A 24914-nucleotide genomic window follows, 5' to 3' on the forward strand; every position below is an offset into this window, starting at 1 on the left:
AGGAGCACTGCCAGAGCCCTGCAAAATGACCTCCAGCAGGCCACAAATGTGCAAGTGTATCTTTAAAATGGTGTAAAATACATGTATGTTTGAGGAATTTTAATTATGGGATTTCTGTTGTTTTGAATTTGGCGCCCTGCGGTTTCACTGGCTGCAACAAAACAAAGGAGATGATTGTGGACTTCAGGAAACAGCAGAGGGAGCACCCCCCTATCCACATCGACGGGACAGTAGTGGAGAAGGTGGAAAGTTTTAAGTTCCTCGGTGTACACATCACGGACAAACTGAATTGGTCCACCCACACAGACAGCGTTGTGAAGAAGGCGCAGCAGCGCCTCTTCAACCTCAGGAGGCTGAAGAAATTCGGCTTGTCACCAAAAGCACTCACAAACTTCTACAGATGCACAATCGAGAGCATCCTGTCGGGCTGTATCACCGCCTGGTACGGCAACTGCTCCGCCCACAACCGTAAGGCTCTCCAGAGGGTAGTGAGGTCTGCACAACGCATCACCGGGGGCAAACTACCTGCCCTCCAGGACACCTACACCACCCGATGTCACAGGAAGGCCATAAAGATCATCAAGGACAACAACCACCCAAGCCACTGCCTGTTCACCCCGCTATCATCCAGAAGGCGAGGTCAGTACAGGTGCATCAAAGCAGGGACCGAGAGACTGAAAAACAGCTTCTATCTCAAGGCCATCAGACTGTTAAACAGCCACCACTAACATTTAGTGGCCGCTGCCAACATACTGACTCAACTCCAGCCACTTTAATAATGGGAATTGATGGAAATTATGTAAAAATGTACCACTAGCCACTTTAAACAATGCCACTTAATATAATGTTTACATACCCTACATTACTCATCTCATATGTATATGTATATACTGTACTCTATATCATCTACTGCATCTTGCCATCTTTATGTAATACATGTATCACTAGCCACTTTAAACTATGCCACTTTATGTTTACATACCCTACATTACTCATCTCATATGTATATACTGTACTCTATACCATCTACTGCATCTTGCCTATGCCGTTCTGTACCATCACTCATTCATATATCTTTATGTACATATTCTTTATCCCTTTACACTTGTGTGTATAAGGTAGTAGTTGTGGAATTGTTAGGTTAGATTACTTGTTGGTTATTACTGCATTGTCGGAACTAGAAGCACAAGCGTTTCGCTACACTCGCATTAACATCTGCTAACCATGTGTATGTGACAAATAAAATTTGATTTGATTTATAGTAACCAAAAAAGTGTTAAACAAATCAAAATATTTTATATTTGAGATTCTTCAAAGAAGCCAACCTTTGCCTTAATGACAGCTTTGCACACTCTTGGCATTCTCCCAACCAGCTTCATGAGGAATGCTTTTCCAACAGTCTTGAAGGAGTTCCCACATATGCTGAGAACTTGTTGGCTGCTTTTCCTTCACTCTGCGGTCGAACTCATCCCAAACCATCTCAATTGGGTTGAGGTTGGGTGATTGTGGAGGACAGGTCATCTGATGCAGCACTTCATCCCGCTCCTTGGTCAAATAGCCCTTACACAGCCTGGAGGTGTGTTTTGGATCATTGTCTTGTTAAGAAAACTATGATAGTGGGACTAAGTGCAAACCAGATGGGATGGCGTATCGCTGCAGTATGCCTTGAATTCTAAATAAATCAAAGACATTGTCACCAGCAAAGCACCCCCACACCATCACATCTCCTCCTCCATGCTTCACGGTAGGAACTACACATGTGGAGATCATCCGTTCACCCACTCTGCGTCTCACAAAGACACGGTGGTTCTAACCAAAATTCTCAAATTTGGACTCATCAGACCAAAGGACAGATTTCCACCGGTCTAATGTCCATTGCTAGTGTTTCTTGGCCCAAGCAAGTCTCTTCTTATTATTGGTGCCCTTAAGTAGTGGTTTCCTTGCAGCAATTTGACCATGAAGGCCTGATTCACAGTCTCCTCTGAACAGTTGATGTTGAGATGTCTGTTACTTGAACTCTGTGAAGCATTTATTTGGGCTGCAATTTCAGAGATTGGTAACTCTAATGAACTTATCCTCTGCAGCAGAGGTAACTCTGGGTTTTCCTTTCCTGTGGAGGTCATCATGAGAACCAGTTTCATCATAGTGCTTGATGGTTTTTGTCTTGTCTTAAAGTAATGATGGCCTGTCGTTTCTCTTTGCTTATTTGAGCTGTTATTGCCATAATATGGACTTGGTCTTTTACCAAATAGGGCTGTCTTCTGTATACAACCCCTACCTTGTCACAACACAACTGATTGGCTCAAATGCATTGAGAAGGAAAGATATTCCACAAATTAACTTTTAAGAAGTCACACCTATTAATTGAAATGCATTCCAGGTGACTACCTCATGAAGCTGGTTGGGAGAATGCCAAAAGTGTGCAAAGCTGTGATCAACGCAAAGGGTGGCTACTTTGAAGAATCTCAAATATAAAATATATTTTGATTTGTTTAACACTTTTTTGGTTACTACATGATTCTATATGTGTTATTTCATAGTTTTGATGTCTTCACTATTATTCTACAATGTAGGACATTTTAAAAATAAAGAAAAACCCTTGAATGAGTAGCTGTATCCAAACTTTTGACTGGTACTGTCCATATTTTTTTACCCAAAGAAAACAACTATTAAACCCATTAGCAGAAGGGACAGGTTTTTCTTCTCGGCTTTAGAACCTTCCCAGTTGTTTATGGCATCGGACAGAAACCCCTTGGTGAGGAGCAGCACATTAACCCTTTGCACTCGTACCCGTATACGATTTGAAAGTGGCAGATTTGGTCACTAATTAGCACCGAAATTGAAACATGGTGGCTGTACAGTAACATGCTATACATGATGTCAGAGATTTGGCTCTGTGCTTCACATCGCTGTATGGGTTTTGACTGACAGCTGTTCTGAATTTGAGCATCGCTCGCAACAAGAAGTTTCCTCCATCCCTCCCGGTAATTAAAACTTCTTATGGCTGCAGCCCGGCGTCGGTACACTTATGACAACAGCCACTTCAAGTGCAGGGCGCGAAATTCAAAATATATATTTTTTAAATATTTAACTTTCACACATTAACAAGTCCAATACAGCAAATGAAAGGTACACATCTTGTGAATCCAGCCAACATGTCCGATTTTTAAAATGTTTTACAGCGAAAACAGCACGTATATTTATGTTAGCTCACCACCAAATACAAAAAAGGACAGACATTTTTCACAGCACAGGTAGCATGCACAAAGCCAACCTAACTAACCAAGAACCAACCAAACTAACCAACAAACAACTTCATCAGATGACAGTCTTATAACATGTTATTCAATAAATCTATGTTTTGTTCGAAAAATGTGCATATTTCAGGTATAAATCATAGTTTACATTGCAGCTACAATCAGAAATTGCACCGAAAGCAGCCAGAATAATTACAGACACCAACGTCAAATACCTAATTACTCATCATAAAACATTTCTGAAAAATACATAGTGTACAGCAAATGAAAGACAGGCATCTTGTGATTCCAGCCAATATTTCCGATTTATTAAGTGTTTTACAGCGAAAACACAATATAGCGTTATATTAGCTTACCACAATAGCCAGAAAGACAAGCCAAAAATTAGCGAAAAGTTAGCGTAGCAAAAGTTAGCGATCGTAACAAACCAGTAAAATATATATTTTTTGACTAACCTTGATATTCTTCATCAGATGACAGTCCTATAACATCAGGTTATACATACACTTATGTTTTGTTCGAAAATGTGCATATTTAGAGCTGAAATCAGTGGTTACACATTGTGCTAACTTAGCTACTTTTTCCCACAACATCCGGATATTTTTCTGACACTTTTTATGACACACATATTCTGACCAAATAGCTATTCATAAACATAACTAAAAAATACATGTTGTATAGGAAATGCTAGATCCATTAGTTCTTAATGAAATCGCAGTGTTAGAATTCTAAAAATAACTTCATTACGATATGCAGCTTCGGTATAGCTAGAGTACCCAAACGTTGGGCGTCGGCGACTAGTTCACATGTACGACAGATATATGAAATAGCATCATAAAATGTTTCTTACTTTTGCTGATCTTTCATCAGAATGTTGGACAAGGTGTCCTTTGTCAAGAACAATCGTTGTTTGGATTTAGAACGTCCATTATCCCTCGATTCAGCAAGCACACTAGCCAGGTGGCACGACGCTCTCCATGTCAACAAACGGAAGAGAACGGAACACGGCAAAACTCCCGAAAAATGTTCAATAATCTGATGAAACTATATTGAAAAAACATACTTTACGATGATATGGTCACATGTATCAAATAAAATCAAAGCCGGAGATATTAGTCGCCTATAACGGAAGCTAAACAGAAGGCAAATCCATGTCTCTCTTCGCGCCTTCCTGAAAACAGGAAATGAAGGACACGTCATTCCATGAGCTGTAATTCGAGTCCAGATCAAGTTACACAGTCCATTTCTTCTCTCACTCCTTGTCGACATCTAGTGGAAGACGTATGAAGTGCATCTAAACTAATAAATGACAAGGGCTTTAATAGGCAGCCCCTGGAACAGAGCCTCAATTTCAGACTTTCCACTTCCTGTCAGGAAGTTTGCTGCAGAATGAGTTCTGTTTCACTCACAGATATAATTCAAACGGTTTTAGAAACTAGAGAGTGTTTTCTATCCAATAGTAATAATAATATGCATATTGTACGAGCAAGAATTGAGTGCGAGGCCGTTTGAAATGGGCACCTTTTATCTGGCTACTCAATACTGCCCCTTGAGCCCAAACAGGTTTTAAGCAACTTTTATAAATGTTTTATCTCAATGAATAAAATTCCGTAAATTTAAATGACTCAATGTATTTTGAAAGATGCGACGTTGAGGATTATTATAAATACTGCTTTGATGTTATACAAGCAAGCCAAACACCGGTGAGTCCTAATGTGCACTTTACATTTCCAAATCATAAAACTTACGTCATATAGTGTCAAGGTTTACGATCACTATGTTTGATGTACAGTTACAAGATGACATGGCATCATACCTGTCACGGCCGTCGTCGGAAGGAGACCAAGGTGTAGCGTTGTGAGTGTACATTTTCTTTTATTTATGTAAATGTCGCCAACAAAACAAGAAAACAAAGACACGACCGTGAAGCTTAACAGGACATTAGTGCCACTAACAAAGATAACTACCCACAAACACCAAAGGAAAAAAGGCTGCCTAAGTATGAATCCCAATCAGAGACAACGATAGACAGCTGTCCCGGATTGAGAACCATACCCAGCCAAAACATAGAAATACAAAACATAGAAATAAAGAAACCAGAATGCCCACCCTAGTCACACCCTGGCCTAACCAAAATAGAGAATAAAAGCCTCTCTATGGCCAGGGCGTGACAAATTGTTCTCTACAGAATGAGCCTATGTTTGTTTATTTTAAAGTATCTCAATGCACTCATGACTCCTTTCTATGCGCACCAAAATTATGGTCTGTTTCTCTGAATTGCCTTGTGAAAGCCTAACACTGTAAGATCGTATATTATAACATAGCTAGTCATGATTGCAATAGAACAAGCTTACAAATCATACCCACCTAACCCAGATTGCGATTGAAAATAGAAAAATTTTGGATTGTGTAAACAACAACAGTAATGGTGTGATGGCGGGAATGCAGAGTTATGTTCCAAACAAAACAACTACAAGTGTGCTTGCTCTAGTTCCTCAACAGCACAGCTAGGAGAGCTCGAAGAAGTGCCTGATACTGTAGTTGAAGACTCTTCTTTACTCATAAAAGTGCATTAAAATTGCATAGGGGCAATTCCTTGATAATGGATTTACGCTTTGACTCAGTTTTTTTTCACTGTAAAATGTTGATTTCAAAGTTTAACAAACCATACAACTCTATGCACAAGGACTACTTTCAACAATTTCCACAGGAAAATGTGCAAAAAATAATTTAGTGGAGGAACTGTGCCGATGCAAACTTTAGTAACGGAATTACAGTAAAATCTCCCTCAGGTTTTTATGCGACCACATTTTCAAAACTCTGTAAAATATTTGCTCCAAAATAAGATTCAAAGACGTCTGCAGAAAGAATGGGGTGTCAGCTATGACATGGCACCTTGAGTTAGAAAACATTTATTTTGGTTGTTGAGTAAGTGAAATGGATTTACACCTGGTAACGGAATTGCAGTAACTGAATTGCATCATGGATCCCTGATCTGTACTACACGTAAATGCATAATTATGGATATGAATGTCATTTTCCTCATGTTTCATAAGTTTTGACATCACAGCTCAGCTCAGCACAGCAGAGCACTGTAGAGTACAGTGCAGTACAATACAGCACAGAATGGCAGAGCAGAGTAGGGTAGAGTACAGTAGAGTTCAGTACAGTAGAGTGCAGTTGAGTACACTGCAGTATAGTACAGTAGAGTTCAGTATATTATATTCTACGGTACTGTACTGTACTACTCTATTGTATTGGACTGTACTCTACTGTGATCTACTCACTGTACTGTATTGTACTTGACTGTGCTATACTCACTGTACAGTACTGTGCTATCCAAACTTGTGAAACATACTGTATGTCTATGATAGGTTCAGATTTGGTCCATCCCGGTTCGTTTGTGGACTGGGTGGACTGACCAAATTTGAACATCCATGGATGTCTGGTGTCGGTCGATGCTCAGTGGGTGAGGATGCTGGTTATGGTAAATAGAAAGAGAGGGTGGTAATGGGTGGGTGTCAGTAAGAGCTGGGAGAGGTGACATTAACTGGAGAGTGAGAACGAGAGGCAGAGTGAGAGAGAGGGAGAGGTTGTCCAGACTCAGACTGTTTTAACACTCTTGGTTTGACCACCAGATAACAGAAAGAGAAAGAAAACAGTAACCAGCTGAACATAACAGTATGACAGTGGGAGGCAGGACAGTAGCAGGTGACTATTATGATTTCCCATTGTAGCCAATTCAGTTGCAACAATTCCATTACTGATTTTTTTGGTAACGGAATTACGAGTTTTAATCACTTACTAATTCATAAACAAAATTGATATTAGTAAATCACTATAACTAATTGGTGGTCGACGATTACTTGTTACTTCTGTGAACTTTCATTATCCTCCCTCCTCATGAGGGAGATAAATGTTTAAATATCTTGAAGATACAGTATGTGGGATTTTGGTAACAGAATTACAAGGCACAAGGCAATGTAAACAATTTCTCCAAAACAAAATATAACTGATGATATTAGTTGGCAGGGGGCTTTACTTCAATATTATTGTGTTTTGATGTATTTCTGATACCTTTTAAGACTTTTTCTGGTAGATGTTTTCTAACACCCCTTTTCCATCTGTTTATCCAGAAATCAAAGCCTTTACGTATGCCTAATTAAGATGGAAAATGATTGAAACATCTATCTATGCCTTCCCAAAAATATAGACTCTTAGCTTTCATTTGACATCCAATTTGACATGCTCCTATGAACTTCACATGTTGGTACTCATGGGTCCTTTTAGATGGAAATGCCCTTAGAAACTGTGCACACCTTGGAGAGGTGTGTGGCCACTTGGAGACACCAGTCAGTCCTCTCACTCAAACCCTTGTCATTTTTGTTGTCTTATGTTGCACCTACCCCACATTTACCAGGAATATACTTATTATCATGTTAATGAATGTAACAAGAGTATTTTCAGATTTCGGTATCAACAAATGCGGCAAAAAAGGAAGTAAATGTAAAATGCACATAATATAATCAGTGTAATGTTTGTATTCAGTGTTGTGTCAGGTGAACTGTTGTGTCCTCAACTTTGGTCTAATAATTTTCCCATTATCTCCAAGCTGTTCCCTTTCAATTGCTACCATGGTTATGCTTATGCTTTCCATGTTTCTTCTGTAAGAAACATTTCAATTTAGCCACATCCATATAGGCCAATTCCCACAAGTGTAAAAGGTTAAAGGGTGAGGATTTTGGGAAAAGATCATTCATGAATGAATGATCTATTAATAGAGAGGCCAGTGGAAATGGAAGAGCATTGATCTGTAATAACTCAATCAATATTCCATGTTACATGTGCACTCAGTGTATCCAGAAGAACCAGGTGCTCCTTTACCCATGAGCACAGCAGAAGAGAAACTGGAGCATTTTCTCTCTCAGGCCCTGAGGACCCCTCTAGCCACCCCCCATCCTAGCCCCCCTAACCCCCCTTGCACCCTGTCTCCCAACTTTCCCTGAGGCCAACCTGCCACCCTCTCTCATTCTCATACATGCTGCATATTTCATCAGGAAGTGCTGGAGTAGGGAAGAAATGACCTCAGGATCACCAAACTATCTAAAGTCTAGACATCTTGACCGATAGGAACGTCTTCTACAAGTGTCTAACAAAAATAAACTTCAATCTGAGAAAGAAAAGCTTGGGCTTTCTGAAACATGACTTTTTTTATTATTATTTTCTTCTCCATCCATTTCATGAGAAAGGGCTACAATAGTGGAACTGTTGACGGTAATTATCTTTGTCTGGCTGCTGAAGCTTGATTTGGTGCACTGCCTTTTTCTAATTTTAGTTTGTCCGACTCTGATCCTCAGTCCTTTTGACCTGGAGAATATCAAACTCTATCTGGGCTGAGATGCATGGGGGAAGGAGGCACATTTGAATACATTCAGACAGCATTAGCGGAAAGGGAGCACAGGCTACACTGAATCAGCTCAAAATAACCCTCAGAAACAGTGTGAGAGTTGAGGCACCAGGTTAATCAGGATGTAATGACTCCCTGGGCCATAGGACCTTGGGTTGAGATTGAATCAAAATGACAATGTGTGGAATGACTACCCTCAGACATACTCTTTTCTGTGTCTGCTGTGGGTTTGTCCTGACTCTCCCATGGAAATACCTGGGTTGGCTGATATACAGTATATTTAATGTATCATGAAGGTAGGAGGCGGAGAGTGAGGAGAATGTATACATCATCCTAAAGGGGTTGCAGTGAAAGGTAAAATGAGGGTGAGATGAAGACAGCAAATATGGGTGAGAAGAAAAGAGATGTGGCAGTACAAAATTAAAGGGAGAAAGATAAGGTAAGAAGAGAGGAAGTGAGAGAGGAGAGAAGAAAATGGAGAGACGCCAATAGAAAGAAGGGGGGAAAACTGGCACAATACCAGCGTTGCAGGGGCGTTAAAGGAAAAACAAGCGTTTCCATGGCAACTCATGCAATGAAAAACTTTGCCTGTCAGCATTTTAACAGCGCCTTCATGACTCTACTCCTTTTATTAATTCCAGCCTCTTACCCTACAGCTTCATTAGGGCTTCACGGGTTCTGGAGGCTACTTATTCAGGTCAATCCCTGGAGCACAGGACCCAAGGAGCAGCTAGCTCCAGCAAGACAAGACCAGAATACCTGTCCAGTGAGGAGCGCATCGTCGGTGTGACTTAATTGGTGCCCTCTCATTGCTCTTGTACAATGAGGGCCCCAAAAACGGACTAATGTATGCCATATGTTTTCCTCCTAACCCCACTAATACAACAGGTCAGGCTCATGCATTTGCATGTGCTTGAAGACAGATTTGAATGTGATAGAAAAATAGCAAAGACTTGTGGAGTTGACGTTGTTTCATACAACACTTGACTTAAGTGTTTTCTAAAATACTTCAAAAACAACCAAGAATGGGCCGTCAAAATTATAGAGATGCATTAAATCAGAGGGCTTAAGGGCAGGAGTGTTAGAGAGGGTGACATTGGGCTCTACTGTAAAAACAGCAGGAAAACGTTGGCCCCTGGAATTAGAAGGTCAAGATGAATCCCTATGCCAACCTGAGGGTGGGCGTTCTGTACTGTACCTGGGTTGTGCAAAGATACTCGCGTGGAGATGTTGATTTCCTGCAGATGCTCCAGTGTCTCAGTGTGGAACAGGCGAATAGAAGAGCCCTCACTAAAGGCCATCCAAACTCCTCCCCCAGCCCGCACCATATGGGCCACGGTCACCATGGGGTCTGGGTGCACCTCAAACCTCTGGAAGAGAGGGAAGGGGGGAAGCTGTCAATAACATCACTATGGAAGCAGTGAATAATATCACCATGGAAACCATAGTAGAGATGGGACTTAAAATAGGCCTAGAGCTGGCAAGCAAATGCTTACACACAGAACATGTATATACAAATCAATGACCAAACAGTATGGCCACCGTTAGACCCGGTTTACATTGGTATTTTAAATTAGATATACTGTAGATCTGAGTTTTTTATAAATACAATTCATTTTACATGTAGAGATCCTGGTCTAAATGCAACAGAACATATTTGTTTTGTCAAATCACGTGATGTTATCTTGGTTAGCTTTCTCTGCTATCAGATATAAGGGTTATGTGAGGAACTGCTGAGGTACATGCTCACAATCTGGAGAAAAAAATTATCCTAGAGAAATCTGGACATTTATAATACCGGTATATTGCATTCTGGCTATCAAAACAAATTACCATATTAAGTGTGACGTTACTATCTGTAATTGCTTATTTACCATTGCTCTGCACATCACAATTTTATGGACCTGTATGTAGACACCTTATCCATAATGAAGTTATAATATCATAGATATGACTTTATTAAACGTATGCATGCACATAAATACTCACCCACACAGAAGCACACACACAAATGTGCACACTAAAAAAGGACTGTGGCTCAATGACATATAAGAACCCCTCTCCAGGAGTTGTATTTAATAGTGTTGTATAATAATGTGGCATAATCACCTTCCGGTGTAGAAACCATGCAGATTAAAAACAAAAAACTATGTTTTAAATCTGAAATATGTAACTTTTTGTGCAACCTGACCAAATTCACATAGAATTGTTAGTTATAGATCTGTCATTCTCATTAAAAGCAAGTCTAACAAGCGGTAGATCTGTTCAATGTGCCCTATTTCTATGCTTCCCGTTCTTAAGTTGTGTTTTTACGTCTTTTACTTTCGGTTCTGTGCACCAGCTTCAAACAGCTGAAAATACTATATTTTTGGTTAATTAACAAATATTTCACAGTGGTTTAGATGGTACAATGATTCTCTGCGCTTGCTTATTTTGTCACATAAACTGAAATTAGGCGAACTATTAGAATTTTATCAACCAGGAAATGGCAGAGCGATTTCTGCATATTGCACCTTTAAGTGATAATTAGGCTGAAAAAGAAAGGAAATTCACATGAGCACCACAATGCCTACTCCACCCTTGCTCTACCAAGGTTTTCCAGCACACAGCTTTGACCTACAGTACTACAGTAGCTATGTTGGTCTATTATACTTCAAACAATGTTTAGGCAGGTTTCATAGGATTCAAACCTTCTCAAACAGCCTAATTCATACTCTTAAAGGAGGTGCTCCCACAATAATGTGATTTGTACCGCATACAAGGTAAATTATTGAATTTTTCACACATCACTAATTCATACTCTTCAGAGGGATAATGGATTTTACAGTGTCCTGCTATTAAAATGATGTGTGTGTATATATTAGCCCCCCATCCTTAGGCTGTATGTATTTTTTAGATATAAGCCTATTGGAAATTGTAGCATCACAATCTTTATTGCAAAAATAAATACAGATACAAACATAACTTTAAGCTACATATTCACTTGACTGAGGTAATGAACTGTCCTTTGATCATCACAGCAATTGATTAAACAGGACCATGTTTGCATATTCTGAGTTTATGTCAATATTACACAGATACGCTAACGGTTACAGAAATCAGAAATGCAGACAGGATTTATCTATCTGAGTAACACACCACCACCTTTTGTTATGTTGGGCACCTACTGACCAAAAAAATGATGTTATTATGAAAATAAAACATTTTCTCAATGACGTATTGTAACCAGGACCTCTATACCAGGCAATGTCAGAAAGGCCCTAAAAATTGTCAAAGACCCAAGTCATAGATTGTTTTCGCTGCTACCGCACAGTAAGTGGTACTGACGCATCAAGACTTGAACCAACAAGACCCTGAACAGCTTCTACCCCAATGCCATAAGACTGCTAAGTAGTTAAAAACCTCTTGGCGCACAGATCCCTTTAGCGGGATCATTTTCGTAAACATCCGCTGAATTGCAGAGCGCCAAATTCAAAAAAATTACAAAAAATATTTAATTTCATGAAATCACAAGTGCAATATACCAAAACACAGCTTAGCTTGTTGTTAATCCACCTGTCGTGTCAGATTTTGAAAATATGCTTTACAGTGAAAGCAATCCAAGCGTTGGTGTGAGTTTATCGATCACTAGACAAAACATTACAAACAGCTAGCAGCAATGTAGATTGGTCACGAAAGTCAGAAAAGCAATACAATTAATCGCTTACCTTTGATGATCTTCGGATGTTTGCACTCATGAGACTCCCAGCTACACAATAAATGTTCCTTTTGTTCGATAAAGATTATTTTATATCCAAAAACCTCCATTTGGTTGGCGCGTTATGTTCAGTAAACCACAGGCTCGTGCAGGTCATGAAGGGCAGACGAAAATTATAAATAGTATCCGTAAAGTTTGTAGAAACATGTCAAACGTTTTTTATAATCAATCCTCAGGTTGTTTTTAACATAAATAATCAATAATATTTCAACCGGACGGTAAACTATTCAATACAAGAGAGAAAGAAAATGTCGAGCTACCACTTTCGCGCGCATGAACTAATCGAAAGACATCTGGTAGTCCACTGACGCGATTTGATAAATCTCGCTCATTTTTCAGAATAAAATCTTGAAACTATGTCTAAAGACTGTTCACACCCTGTGGAGGCCATTGGAAAAGGAATCTGGTTGATATCCCTTTAAATGGAGGAAAGGCAGGCAATGGAACAAGGATTCTTCAAAATAAGAGGCACTTCCTGGTTGGATTTCCTCAGGTTTTCGCCTGCAAAATCAGTTCTGTTACTCACAGACAATATTTTGACAGTTCTGGAAACTTTAGAGTGTTTTCTATCCTAATCTGTCAATTATATGCATATTCTAGCATCTGGGCCTGAGAAATAGGCCGTTTACTTTGGGAACGTTATTTTTCCAGACATAAAAATACTGCCCCCTAGCTTCAAGAGGTTTTAACCAAATAGCATTTCACTGTCAGTCACAATTGTTGTTTACAAAGCAAGTGACAAATAAAATGTGATTTGATTTATATTGCTAAAATAAAGATTAAAGGAAATACAGGGAGGCACCACATTACTACTAGACAAAACAGCTCACTCAATCAAGCCTGATGGTCTTGTAAGTATAAAAGCAAAGCATGCTTTCATTTAATAAATATAAGCTTGAAATGGTAGTGGAATGGGATAAAGTCTTAGTGTGGTGTGTGAAGAATCCAATAATTTACCTTGCATGCGGTACAAACCACATTATTGTGGGAGCACCTCCTTTAAGAGTATGAATTAGGCTATTTGAGAAGGTTTGAATCCTAAGCAACCTGCCTACACATTGTTTGAAGTACTTGATTAGAAAAGACCAATAGAACATCTGAATGTAGCCCTCTTTAAATCTTTCCACAAAACCCAAGTAGGCCAGATGACTGGAGATTACCAACCCTGCTTTCTCAGAAGGCCATAGTGTGTCTCTCTTGAGTTTGTAATTAACTGCACCAATGATTCACAGACTGGGGCATCTTTTCTACTGTGTCAGTATACAACATCCTCCCACCCTCCAACTTCTCAAGACCACAGGAAAAGAGAAGGCTTTTCAGGCAAAAACTCGGGCTCCCAAGTGGTGCAGCGGTCTAAGGCACTGCATCTCAGTGCAAGAGGCGTCACTACAGTCCCTGGTTTGAATCCAGGCTCTATCACATCCAGCTGTGATTGGGAGTCCTATAGGGCGGTGCACAATTGGCCCAGCGTCGTCTGGGGTAGGCTGTCATTGTAAATAAGAATTTGTTCTTAACTGACTTGCCTAGTTAAATAAAAACATTTTTTAAATGAATGAGTCGCTGAGGAAGAGCAACGAGCCTTATCATGGCTAGGCATGCTACCCCCGAGGTCTGCACCATGACAGGGGCTGGCTCTGGCATCATCTCACAGGTCCTCTTGGTTTATGAGTGAGGGGCTAAGAGATTAGTCAGAAAGAGAGCGAGACAGTGAGAGTAAGTGTGAGAGAGAAAGAGAAAGAGAGAGCGCGAGGCACCAGCGGACAGGGATTTCCACCTGTTTGTGTGCTCTTGCCAGAGGGACCTCCTTTGTTTGAGAGTGGGGAGAGAAGAGAACCCTTTGATGTGTTTTCTCTTTTAATTGACTCCACAGCAGTAGGTGCATGCTCTGCTCTGTTTGGGAGGAGAGGATACTGCATCTCTCCCATTTTCAAGTGCAACCACAAAGAAAATATGTTTGGATTAGGTTTAGAAAAATAAAATAAAAGGGTTAGGGTTAAGTTTAGGGTTAGGACCAGGGTTAAAGTTAGGGTTAGGGCAAGGGTTAGTAGATTGTTAGTTGAACCATAACTGATCATCTGTAGAGCATCTACATTTAAACAAAAACAATTCTACAGATGGACTATACAAATAATATTTTTTCTGATAGAGAATTCAATTCAAGAAGTCTTATTTCAAATAATTTAAGATCTAATAACAGACCAAGTTCAAACGTGTATAAAATGTAGAGAACATTAACAATGTCAGTGAACCGTGAGAAATTGTGAGGGGGGTTTAATCAGTGATTTTGGCATAAACAGACTAATTCTTAATTAACAGACTGATCATTAACTGACACCCTGTCATCATGACACCTTGTCTAGCATATGTTTCACTGGATATGTCATTATCTGGCTGCTTTAAATTTGATCTGTCCCTGTACATTGGTGAGGCCAAACACAAAACTTTTTTAAAATTTAACCTTTATTTAACTATGCAAGTCAGTTAAGAATAAATTCTTATTTACAATAACAGTCTACACCGGCCAAACCCGGACGACGCTGGGCCAATTGTGTGCCACCCTATGGGACTCCCAATCATGGCAGGTTGTGATACAGCCTGGATTCAAACCAGGGTGTCTGTAGTGACGCCTCAAGCACTGAGATGCAGTGCCTTAGACCGCTGCGCCACTCGGGAGCCCAATGCCATAGCCATAGTAATAATTAATTGACTGGTAGGGTAATTTAATTGAAGAGGTTAGTGGAAGTGATATTTGTTTACAGGGCTGCATGACTGCCAGCCTTGACAACATTGGATACTGCCTGGAGAGCCCATCAGCCTATCAGAGCATATATTTGGCACTAAGGTCTCTTCTAAAATGGATGGTGATGCTGAACATGTAGTGGAGCACTCTTTCCTCACTATCAAATAAAGTGAAGGCAACAACTGCTCACCCAATTGACACCGTGGTATTAGGGAGCTGAGTTCTGCATTGCTTACAACCACGAGAGTGGTAGCAAAGCGTGACAGAGGTAATATGCCCCTACCACCCATCACTGCTGTCACACAAACAGCAGCACCACCCAAGTCCTTCATCAGCAGAAGAGAGAAGCACTGCTGGCTAAAGCCCCAGCACTAAAGTATCACTAAAGTCCCACCGCCTGAACAGCTCATTAGCCCTGCATTACACTGAGCGCAATCTCAATCGCACTCCACACTCTCCTTTCCCACCTGGAAAAAAGGAACACCTATGTGAGAATGCTGTACCTGCCTAAATGATTACCGCCCCGTGGCACTCACGTCGGTAGCCATGAAGTGCTTTGAAAGGCTGGTCATGGCTCACATCAATAGCATCCTCCCGACACCCGAGACTCACTCCAATTCGCACACCGCCCCAACAGATCCACAGATGATGCAATCTCAATCGCACTCCACACCGCCCTTTCTCACCTGGACAAAAGGAACACCTATGTGAGAATGCTGTTAATTGACTACAGCTCAGAGTTCAACACCATAGTGCCCACAAAGTGCATCACTAAGCTAAGGACCCTGGGACTAAACACCTCCCTCGGCAACTGGATCCTGGACTTTGACAGACCGCCCCCTGGTGGTAATGCTAGGCAACAACATATGTGCCACGTGCTTAGTCCCCTTCTATACTCCCTGTTCACAGATGACTGCATGGCCAAGCATGACTACAACACCATCATTAAGTTTGCTGACAACACAACAGTGGTAGGCCTGATCATGGACAACGATGAGATGGCCTATAGGGAGGAGGTCAGAGCCCTGGCAGTGTGGTGCCAGGACAACAACCTCTCCCTCAATATGAGCAAGACAAAGGAGCTGATCGTGGACTACAGGAAAAAGCGGGTCGAGAGTTTCAAGTTCCTTGGTGTCCACATCACCAACAAACTATCATGGTCCAAACATACCAAGACAGTAGTGAAGAGGGCACGACAAAACCCTTTCCCCCTAAGGAGACTGAAAAGATTTGGCATGGGTCCCCAGAACCTCAAAAAGCTCTACAGCTGCACCATGGAGAGCATCCTGACTGGTTGCATCACCGCCTGCCATGGCAACTGCTCGGCCTTTGACAGCAAGGTGCTACAGAGGGTAGTGCGTACGGCCCAGTACATCACTGGGGCCAAGCTTCCTGACATCCAGGACCTATACATTAGGCTGTGTCAGAGAAAGGCCCAAAAAATCATCAAAGGCTCCAGTCACCCAAGTCATAGACTGTTCTCTCTGTTACCGCACGGCAAGCGATACCAAGTTTAGGACCAAAAGGCTCCTACCCCATAGCCATAAGACTGCTGAACAATTAATTAAATGGCCACCCGGACTATTTGCATTGACCCCTCCCCTTTACATTTACATTTACATTTAAGTCATTTAGCAGACGCTCTTATCCAGAGCGACTTACAAATTGGTGCATTCACCTTATGATATCCAGTGGAACAGCCACTTTACAATAGTGACCCCTCCCCTTTGTTTTTACACTGTTGCTACTCGTTGCTCCTTATTATCTATGCATAGTCACTTTACAAATTACCTCGGCTAACCGGTAACCCCGCCCATTGACTCGGTACCAGTACCCCCTGTATATAGCCTCGTTATTGTTTTATTACATTGTTTTACTTTAGTTTATTAAATATAAATAAATATAGTAAATATTTTCTTAACTCTATTTCTTAAACTGCATTGTTAGTTATTTAAGGGCTTGAAAGTAAGCATGTTTACATATCTTACATTACTCATCTCATATGTACAGTGCCTTGCAAAAGAATTCATCCCCCTTGGCGTTTTTTCCTATTTTGTTGCATTACAACCTGTAATTTAAATGTATTTTTTATTTGGATTTCATGAAATGGACATACACAAAATAGTCCAAATTGGTGAAGTGAAATTTAAAAAATGACTTGTTTCAAAAAATTAAAAAAATTATAAACGGAAAAGTGGTGCGTGCATATGTTTTCACCCTCTTTGCTATGAAGCCCTTAAATACGATCTGGAGAAGCCAATTACCTTCAGAAGTCACAAAAATAGTTAAATAACGTCCACCTGTGCGCAATCTAAGTGTCACATGATCTGTCACATGATCTCAGTATATATACACCTGTTGGAAAAGCCCTAGAGTCTGCAACACCACTAAGCAAGGGGCACCATGAAGACCAAGGAGCTCTCCAAACAGGTCCGGAACAAAGTTGTGGAGAGCAACAGTTCAGGGTTGGTTTATAAAAATATTATAAACTTTGAACATCCCACGGAGCACCATGAAATCGATTATTAAAAAATGGAAAGAATATGGCACCACAACAAACCTGCCAAGAGAGGGCCGCCAACCAAAACTCTCAGACCAGGCAAGGAGGGCATTAATCAGAGAGGCAACAAAGAGACCAAAGATAACCGTGAAGGAGCTGCAAACCTCCACCGCGGAGATTGGAGTATATGTCCATAGGACCACTTTAAGCCGTACACTCCACTGAGCTGGGCTTTATGGAAGAGTGGCCAGAAAAAAGCAATTTCTTAAAGTAAAAAATAAGCAAACAAGTTTGTTGTTCGCCAAGAGGCATGTGGGAGACTCCCCAAACATATGGAAGAAGGTACTCTGGTCAGATGTGACAAAAATGTAGCTTTTTGGCCATCAAGGAAAATGCTATGTCTGGCGCAAACCCAACACCTCTCATCACCCAGAGAACACTATCCCCACAGTGAAGCATGGTGGTGGCAGCATCATGCTGTGGGGATGTTTTTCATCGGCAGGGACTGGGAAACTGGTCAGAATTGAAGGAATGATGGATGGCGCTAAATACAGGGAATGTCTTCAGGGAAACCTGTTTCAGTCTTCCAGAGATTTGAGACTGGGATGGAGGTTCACCTTCCAGCAGGATAATGACCCTAAGCATACTGCTAAAGCAACACTCAGGTGGTTTAAGGGGAAACATTTATGACTTAAAGATTGCTGTACACCAGCGGAACCCATCCAACTTGAAGGAGCTGGAACAGTTTTGCCTTGAAGAATGGGAAAAAATCCCAGTGGCTAGATGTGCCAAGCTTATAGAGATATACCCCAAGAGACTTGCAGCTGTAATTGCTGCAAAAGGTGGTTCTACAAAGTATTGACTTTAGGCGGGTGAATAGTTATGCACGCTCAAGTTTTCAGTTTTTTTGTCTTACTTCTTGTTTGTTTCACAATAAAAAATATTTTGCATCTTCAAAGTGGTAGACATGTTGTGTAAATCAAATGATACAAACCCCCCAAACAACATTTTAATTCCAGGTTGTATGGCAAGAAAATAGGAAAAATGCCAAGGGGGTGAATACTTTCGCAAGCCACTGTATATAATGTATCTTATACCATCTATTGCATCTTGCCTATGCCGCTCGGCCATCGCTCATCCATGTATTTATATATACATATTCTTATTCCATCCATTTAGATTTGTGTGTATTAGGTAGTTGTTGGGGAATTATTAGATAACTTGTTAGATATTACTGCACTGTTGGAACTGGAAGCACAAGCATTTCGCTACACTTGCATTAACATCTGCTAACCATGTGTACAGTATGTGACCAATAACATTTGTTTTGATTTGATTTGACATGTTGTATTCGGCGCATGTGACATAACATTTGATTTGATTTGATTTGACAATGTGTCTGTTCTTAGGAGAGGAGCAAATCCACAGCCACAATCACACAGCCATGGAGGTGAAGGAAGGATGGAGGGGATTGGGCATGGAGAGGGAGAAGGATGAAAGTGGGCATGCTTAGGACAGGAGGAAGGAGGCGGATCTTATAGAGTTGGGAGGAGAGGGAGGTAGACATGCCATGCCTGTCAATATTGATCAAAGGCCCATGTGTCGATGCTGTCTTGCCTGGTTAGGCTTTGACGACAGGCCTGATTTAGAACCCTTCTTTTTGTGGGCAGATGGACCATTCCCATAGCTCTGTCACAATGCAGAACACACACACACACAGGTCGCTTCAAACCCACTAAGGGTGGAGAGGAGGAGAAGGAGGAGAGATGGATGCATATCCACAGGACTGTCTGAGGGGCTTTATTCTGTTTGCTCGGCACACTGCGATGTCACACCAGTGTGGTGCTGCCCATTTACACAGGAGCTTTGCAGGGAGCACAGTGTAGCCTTCTGTGTTAACTGCCGGCTCTATCAAGGATCATCAATTCAAGATAGAGCAGAGCTGACAGTAAGGCTGTTCTAACTTAGGTAAATGGGCTAGACCACTAAAGTAGTAGAGAGGGGTGAGTCTGAGTGATCACGACCCTGGCCTGCCCCCATCACGAAGTTATTGCTTAGCCCCAGGGGCAAGCGCTGCTTCCCTGATCCCAGTTCCGCATCACAGCCCCAGTGAAGTCAGCCCTCTAGGGTGTGCATTAGTAAGGAAGACAAAGTTATGAAAGGAGCGACCAGCGACGACCTGAGCACACACGCCTGTTCAACGCGGAGGAGGGATATGCTGGAGCCAGCCAGACAGAACCTTGTCTCCTTTGCGTGGTCACTCAGCTGGCTAAGCTCTGATCTCCAGAGGACTGGACAGGCAGGAAAGTGTACAAGCACAGAGAGCCACTGCTGCCTCAAAGCTCATTCTGTACTCAGGGTAAGTAATAATGTATAACTCAAGGAGTTTTGAGTTCGAATATAGTTTACAATTCCAATAGCAAGTGTGTTGAGTTGAAGTAAAAGACAGGCTTGTTGAGACTATTCTGTGCGTGAGCCTCTGCTCTAAGGCAGTTGTGAAAAGTATGCCAGGCGGAAGTGAAGATGCTTTTCAGGGGCATTTCAGGAGGTATGTGTTTGTGTGCTGTTGTGCAAACTATAAAACACTTGGTGCATCTCCTATTGTACCTGGGTGGCAAGGCTGGAGCCCTTGATGACGGTCACAGAGTTGGCACAGCTGGCCCACATAGAGTCCTCCAGTTCCAGAAGAGTCCGCACCGGCTCTGGGCCCACAATAACAGTCCTGCAGGAGTCTGGCTCCCACAGCTCACCTGAGAACACAACACAACCAACACTCAGGAGTAGAACACTTTAAACTGAAGATTTAAGATCACTTTATTTGTCAGTTGTACACAGTTCCAACCGAAATGTTACTTCCGCTTTTTTATCCCAACCCCACCGAAAGATCCACATACATACAGGTTGTAGAAGGGTGCCCGTGGAGCAGTTGTTGTGGGAGGTAAAGTGCCTTTCTCAAGGGCACAACGGCAGGCAAAAGCATCTAGAATTTGATACCAGCAATCCTCCGGTTGCCAGCTCACTTCCCAACAGATTAGAACTGGCAACCCTTCGGCTGCTGGCTCGCCTCTCTAACCCCTAGGGTACCTGACGCCCCATTACTCCTACTTTACAATGGACAAATCAAAGCTCTGCTAAAACAGCTGACAAAATCATGACTTGTTATCACCATTTAATGATTATGTTTTAAATACATGCAACACTTTCTGTTTGACTATGAAATGTAGTGATTCAGCAGCTGTTGCCTTGAGCAAGGCAATTAAACTATATTTCCTCTACTTATACTGAAGCAACTTGCCCTGGTGTTTGCTACAAATATTCCGAACTGAAAACACATACAAATACTTATACTTACTGTTTCACAAACACACACGGGCACGCGCAACTAAGCATGCACATGCGCGCACATACACACAAATAGACATACACACATACTGTACACGCGTACTCACGCATGTACACACCAGCTTGAATCACAATTTTATGAAAGCAGTGTCTCTGGAATATGTTTTGAGACTCGTGCGCTAAACAATAATTCATTCTTAATACCATATGCTAATATCTGCCATACAATTTAATCAGCTTTCCAACTTCTTTATCGCAACTTTCTTTTTTTTGCACATCAGTGTGAAAATGAAGCAGACCTTTTTCCTTTGAGTTGTAATCACGGGCACCCATACCTGCTTCTGTGGCAACGTGTTATAAAGCGCATTACATAAGCTTTTCATTTGCAGTGCGTTAATGAAGCAACATTTAAGAAGAAAGTGCACACAGCCATTTAATTATCATTTTTAGTTGTTTATATCTTGCCTTTCAAACCAGAATAGCTTCACAATGACTTCTGACTTGCCCAGGTTAATTGCTTGTCGTGTTCTAAATGTCATTCTTCCACCTTTTCAAATTCAGTCTTTTAAAAGTCCCCTCGGCCCATGCACAAGCGATGTCACTGCTCTACCACACGCACCACAAAAGGAAAAATGACATTGGGATTTTCAGCTAAGCAACAATGTGCTGGGAAGGCTGTTCATATGCCTTTTGATAGAAGTCCCATGTGAGGACTTGATATTTTCCTACTCCTGCAGACATGGTTTCCAGGCAGTAGTGTACCATCCAGGGGCATCAATCTTTAACAGCTGTGCAAAATGCACAAACATTGCCTGACACCATCCACACTCCACTCCAGAGCTATTGACCTGTCTTCTCCCTCTTTTTTATTTATTAATTTTACATAACATGAATAGTCATATTTAATCTACACGCAGCACACTGGCGTAATTAATCATCCTTTCTGCATGGCTGGAGGTGAGAGCAGAGTAGAGTGCTGGGGAGATGCAGGCAGCCACACTGACACAGCCAGGACAGATGCACCACACCACACCGCACGGTGATAAAGCCATTGTGCTCCCGCAGGCTGAGGTGACTGGGAGAGTGAATGTTGAGATTGTGCTAACTAAGCCTCCTGGCCCTACTGTATGATATGCCTGACTGACCAAAGCACAACCACGCCTACCACTGTATGGTGACTTCAGGTGTCATTTCTTTACACTGGCAGGGAATATCACCAACAATGGGCATTAAAATAGGTATTTTAAGGCAATATTTTCCAAGGTTGCTAGTCTGAAATTAAGTTGCTTTTCACAAATGTATCCACTTGATGGAATCCCCTGAAAATCCTATCACGCATTACATGTCTCCGCAAGCAGACTGAATGCATGACAGAAAATATGTTTCTTACACACTCACTGAAGCATTCACTGCAGCAGATTGAGACATACATTAGCATGTACAAATCGACAGATGTACAAATTGAAACAAGGAAACAGTACGACTCATAATTGCACTACTAATTTGATTGGATTACTAAATCAAAAGCCATTTTTGTTACAGATACAAGCCCTGTTAATAATGTCTAATAACAAAATAACCTATCCATTTTAATGTCACATTCCATACAATATAATACAATCCTTACACATTGTTGAGTGAATGCAATGATTATCTGAATTAATATCAATTACTAGCTAATATTTGTAAGAGTATTAGTGGCGTGACATATTTATAAATGTATTCCATTCTCCTGCTTTAATTGTACTGCAATTGCTTTCATTGCTATAATGGTGATGGCTTGAAACATGTATTTCTGAGTGTCCATCTATGACTACTGACATTAAATAAATTGCTATGAGAGAATGCTTCAACAATTCTGCCATTTTGGATTTAAATCTGAGGACTATCTTCCTGACATACAGGGAGATACCTTTTTTTTATTATTCTATTTGTTACCCCGTTTTTCTCCCCAATTGGTAGTAACAGTCTTGTCTCATCGCTGCAACTCCCGTACGGACTCGGGAGAGGCGAAGTTCGAGAGCCGTGCGTCCTCCGAAACACAACCCAACCAAGCCGCACTGCTTCTTGACACAATGCCCACTTAACCCGGAAGCCAGCCGCACCAATATGTCAGTGGAAACACAGTACACCTGGCAACCATGTCAGCATGCACTGCGCCCGGCCTGCCACAGCAATCGCTAGTCTGCGATGGGACAAGGACATCCCTGCAGGCCAAACCCTCCCCTAACCCGGACGATGCTGGGCCAATTGTGCGCCGTCCCATGGGTCTCCCGGGCGCAGCCGGCTGCGACAGAGCCTGGACTCGAACCCAGAATGTCTAGTGGCACAACTAGCACTGCGATGCAGTGCCTTAGACCACTGCGCCACTCGTGAGTCCAGGGAGAGACCTTCTTACCTCCATTACTTCTTCCATAGACCATCATGGTTCCATCCCTGAGCCCAGCAAACAGGAAGTTGGTGCAGTGTTTGAGGCACAGGACAGGGCAGCTATGAGGGTTCCGCAGGTTCAACAGGCACTGGGCCTCAGTGTTTACACTGCCATACACCAGGATGCTGAAAGGAAAAGGAGCAGGAACAGCGTAAATGAACATAACTTATGAAGACAGAGTACCTCGTTAATGTGTCATTTGATGTAACTGGGCACTTTGTAGCTTCAGTATTGTGTGTGGAGCCTCTCGCTCTTTCTCGATTCCATCTGAACTTCAGTGACTGTGCTGCACTTTTTTTTCTTCTTTACAATTACTTTTTTTGTCTTGAAAGAGAACTAACTTCGGAGTTGACAGTCATTCTATTGTGTCCCGCTAAAATAAATGCTGAAATTGTGCTGCTATTACACTCTGTCTTTTCCAATGATGTACATGTATATATAAACCCTGGATTGCTGATGCTATGTATTGGCCAATTAGAGGCTTTGATGCCACCAGCTGCCATATTGAGGTGTCATAATACCAAATAAAATCTAGCGGTCAAACAGGGAAAGGATTCCAATTGTTTTTCCACCATAGATCTTTCCCATAGGGAATTTTAGAAACACTTAATATAAGGGCTGTGTTTCGTGTAGACCTACCCTGGAATTACTTTTTGATAACCATGTACGTGAATCTCTCTAGGTATTATGACTCATATTGTGGTACTCTATGGGTACTCCCCAGAAGGAGCAGTCCTCCATAGGAATTAATATAATTCTACAATTTCAATATAATGTTTCAAGAACAAAATTACAGGTATTTTGTATTTCTTTGTGAAGTGGGGACATTAGTACTATTTATTTAACATGTTTATGTTCAGTTCGCATAATACAATTAAAAATAATTAATTAAGGTGTCTGTAACAGAATATACTTGCCAAAAATGAATGTAAACATTTAATAAATGCATTTCTATAGCTTTTTGTTTTTTTTACAATAGAGGAGTACCAGCTGTGGAGTGGCTTCAGTACAGCGCCACCATGTCAGTCATCCAGGGTTTATACACATCATTGGTATTTTCTCTCATCTCAGGACAAATATACAAGAGTGAATGAGTTGAGGGAATGAGTTAACATAAAGAGATAAATGACACACATTTCATTTTATTCTGGTGCCCAAATGAATAACAGAAACATTTGCAGAGAAAATAACTACAGTAACTGGCAATATCTTGCATCTCAAATGCAAGAAGACTGTTTTCTCGTTCTGAGAAAGTAATGCAATCACCACATGCAGTAGAAATCTGAAAATACAGACAGTAGACAGGAAAATAAGAAATGGTTGTGCACCAGGATTCAATGTGTATGAAATCAACTCTGATTTCTTGGTCCGATCTACTACTACTAGTCTGAGAGCAGCCTTACATAAATTGAATACACATTATGACTCTCTGTGAAAACAAATTGACTTCAGAGTAGGATGATAGCGGTGATGCCAACAA

General features: G+C 41.3%; 1 protein-coding gene across 1 annotated transcript in view; it reads right to left on the bottom strand.

Annotated features, from left to right (window-relative positions):
* Positions 1-24914, bottom strand: part of arhgef10la (Rho guanine nucleotide exchange factor (GEF) 10-like a) — a 309208-nt gene that overhangs the window by 17653 nt on the left and 266641 nt on the right. Inside the window, exons 18-20 of the mRNA XM_039015885.1 lie at positions 23402-23559; positions 20269-20411; positions 9863-10034 (exon numbers count right to left, since the gene is read on the bottom strand). Coding sequence (XP_038871813.1) covers positions 9863-10034; positions 20269-20411; positions 23402-23559 — 473 coding nt within the window. The remainder of the gene's footprint in view (positions 1-9862; positions 10035-20268; positions 20412-23401; positions 23560-24914) is intronic.

The sequence above is a fragment of the Salvelinus namaycush genome, chromosome 20, assembly GCF_016432855.1.
Source record: "Salvelinus namaycush isolate Seneca chromosome 20, SaNama_1.0, whole genome shotgun sequence".
Classification (NCBI taxonomy): Eukaryota; Metazoa; Chordata; class Actinopteri; order Salmoniformes; family Salmonidae; genus Salvelinus; species Salvelinus namaycush.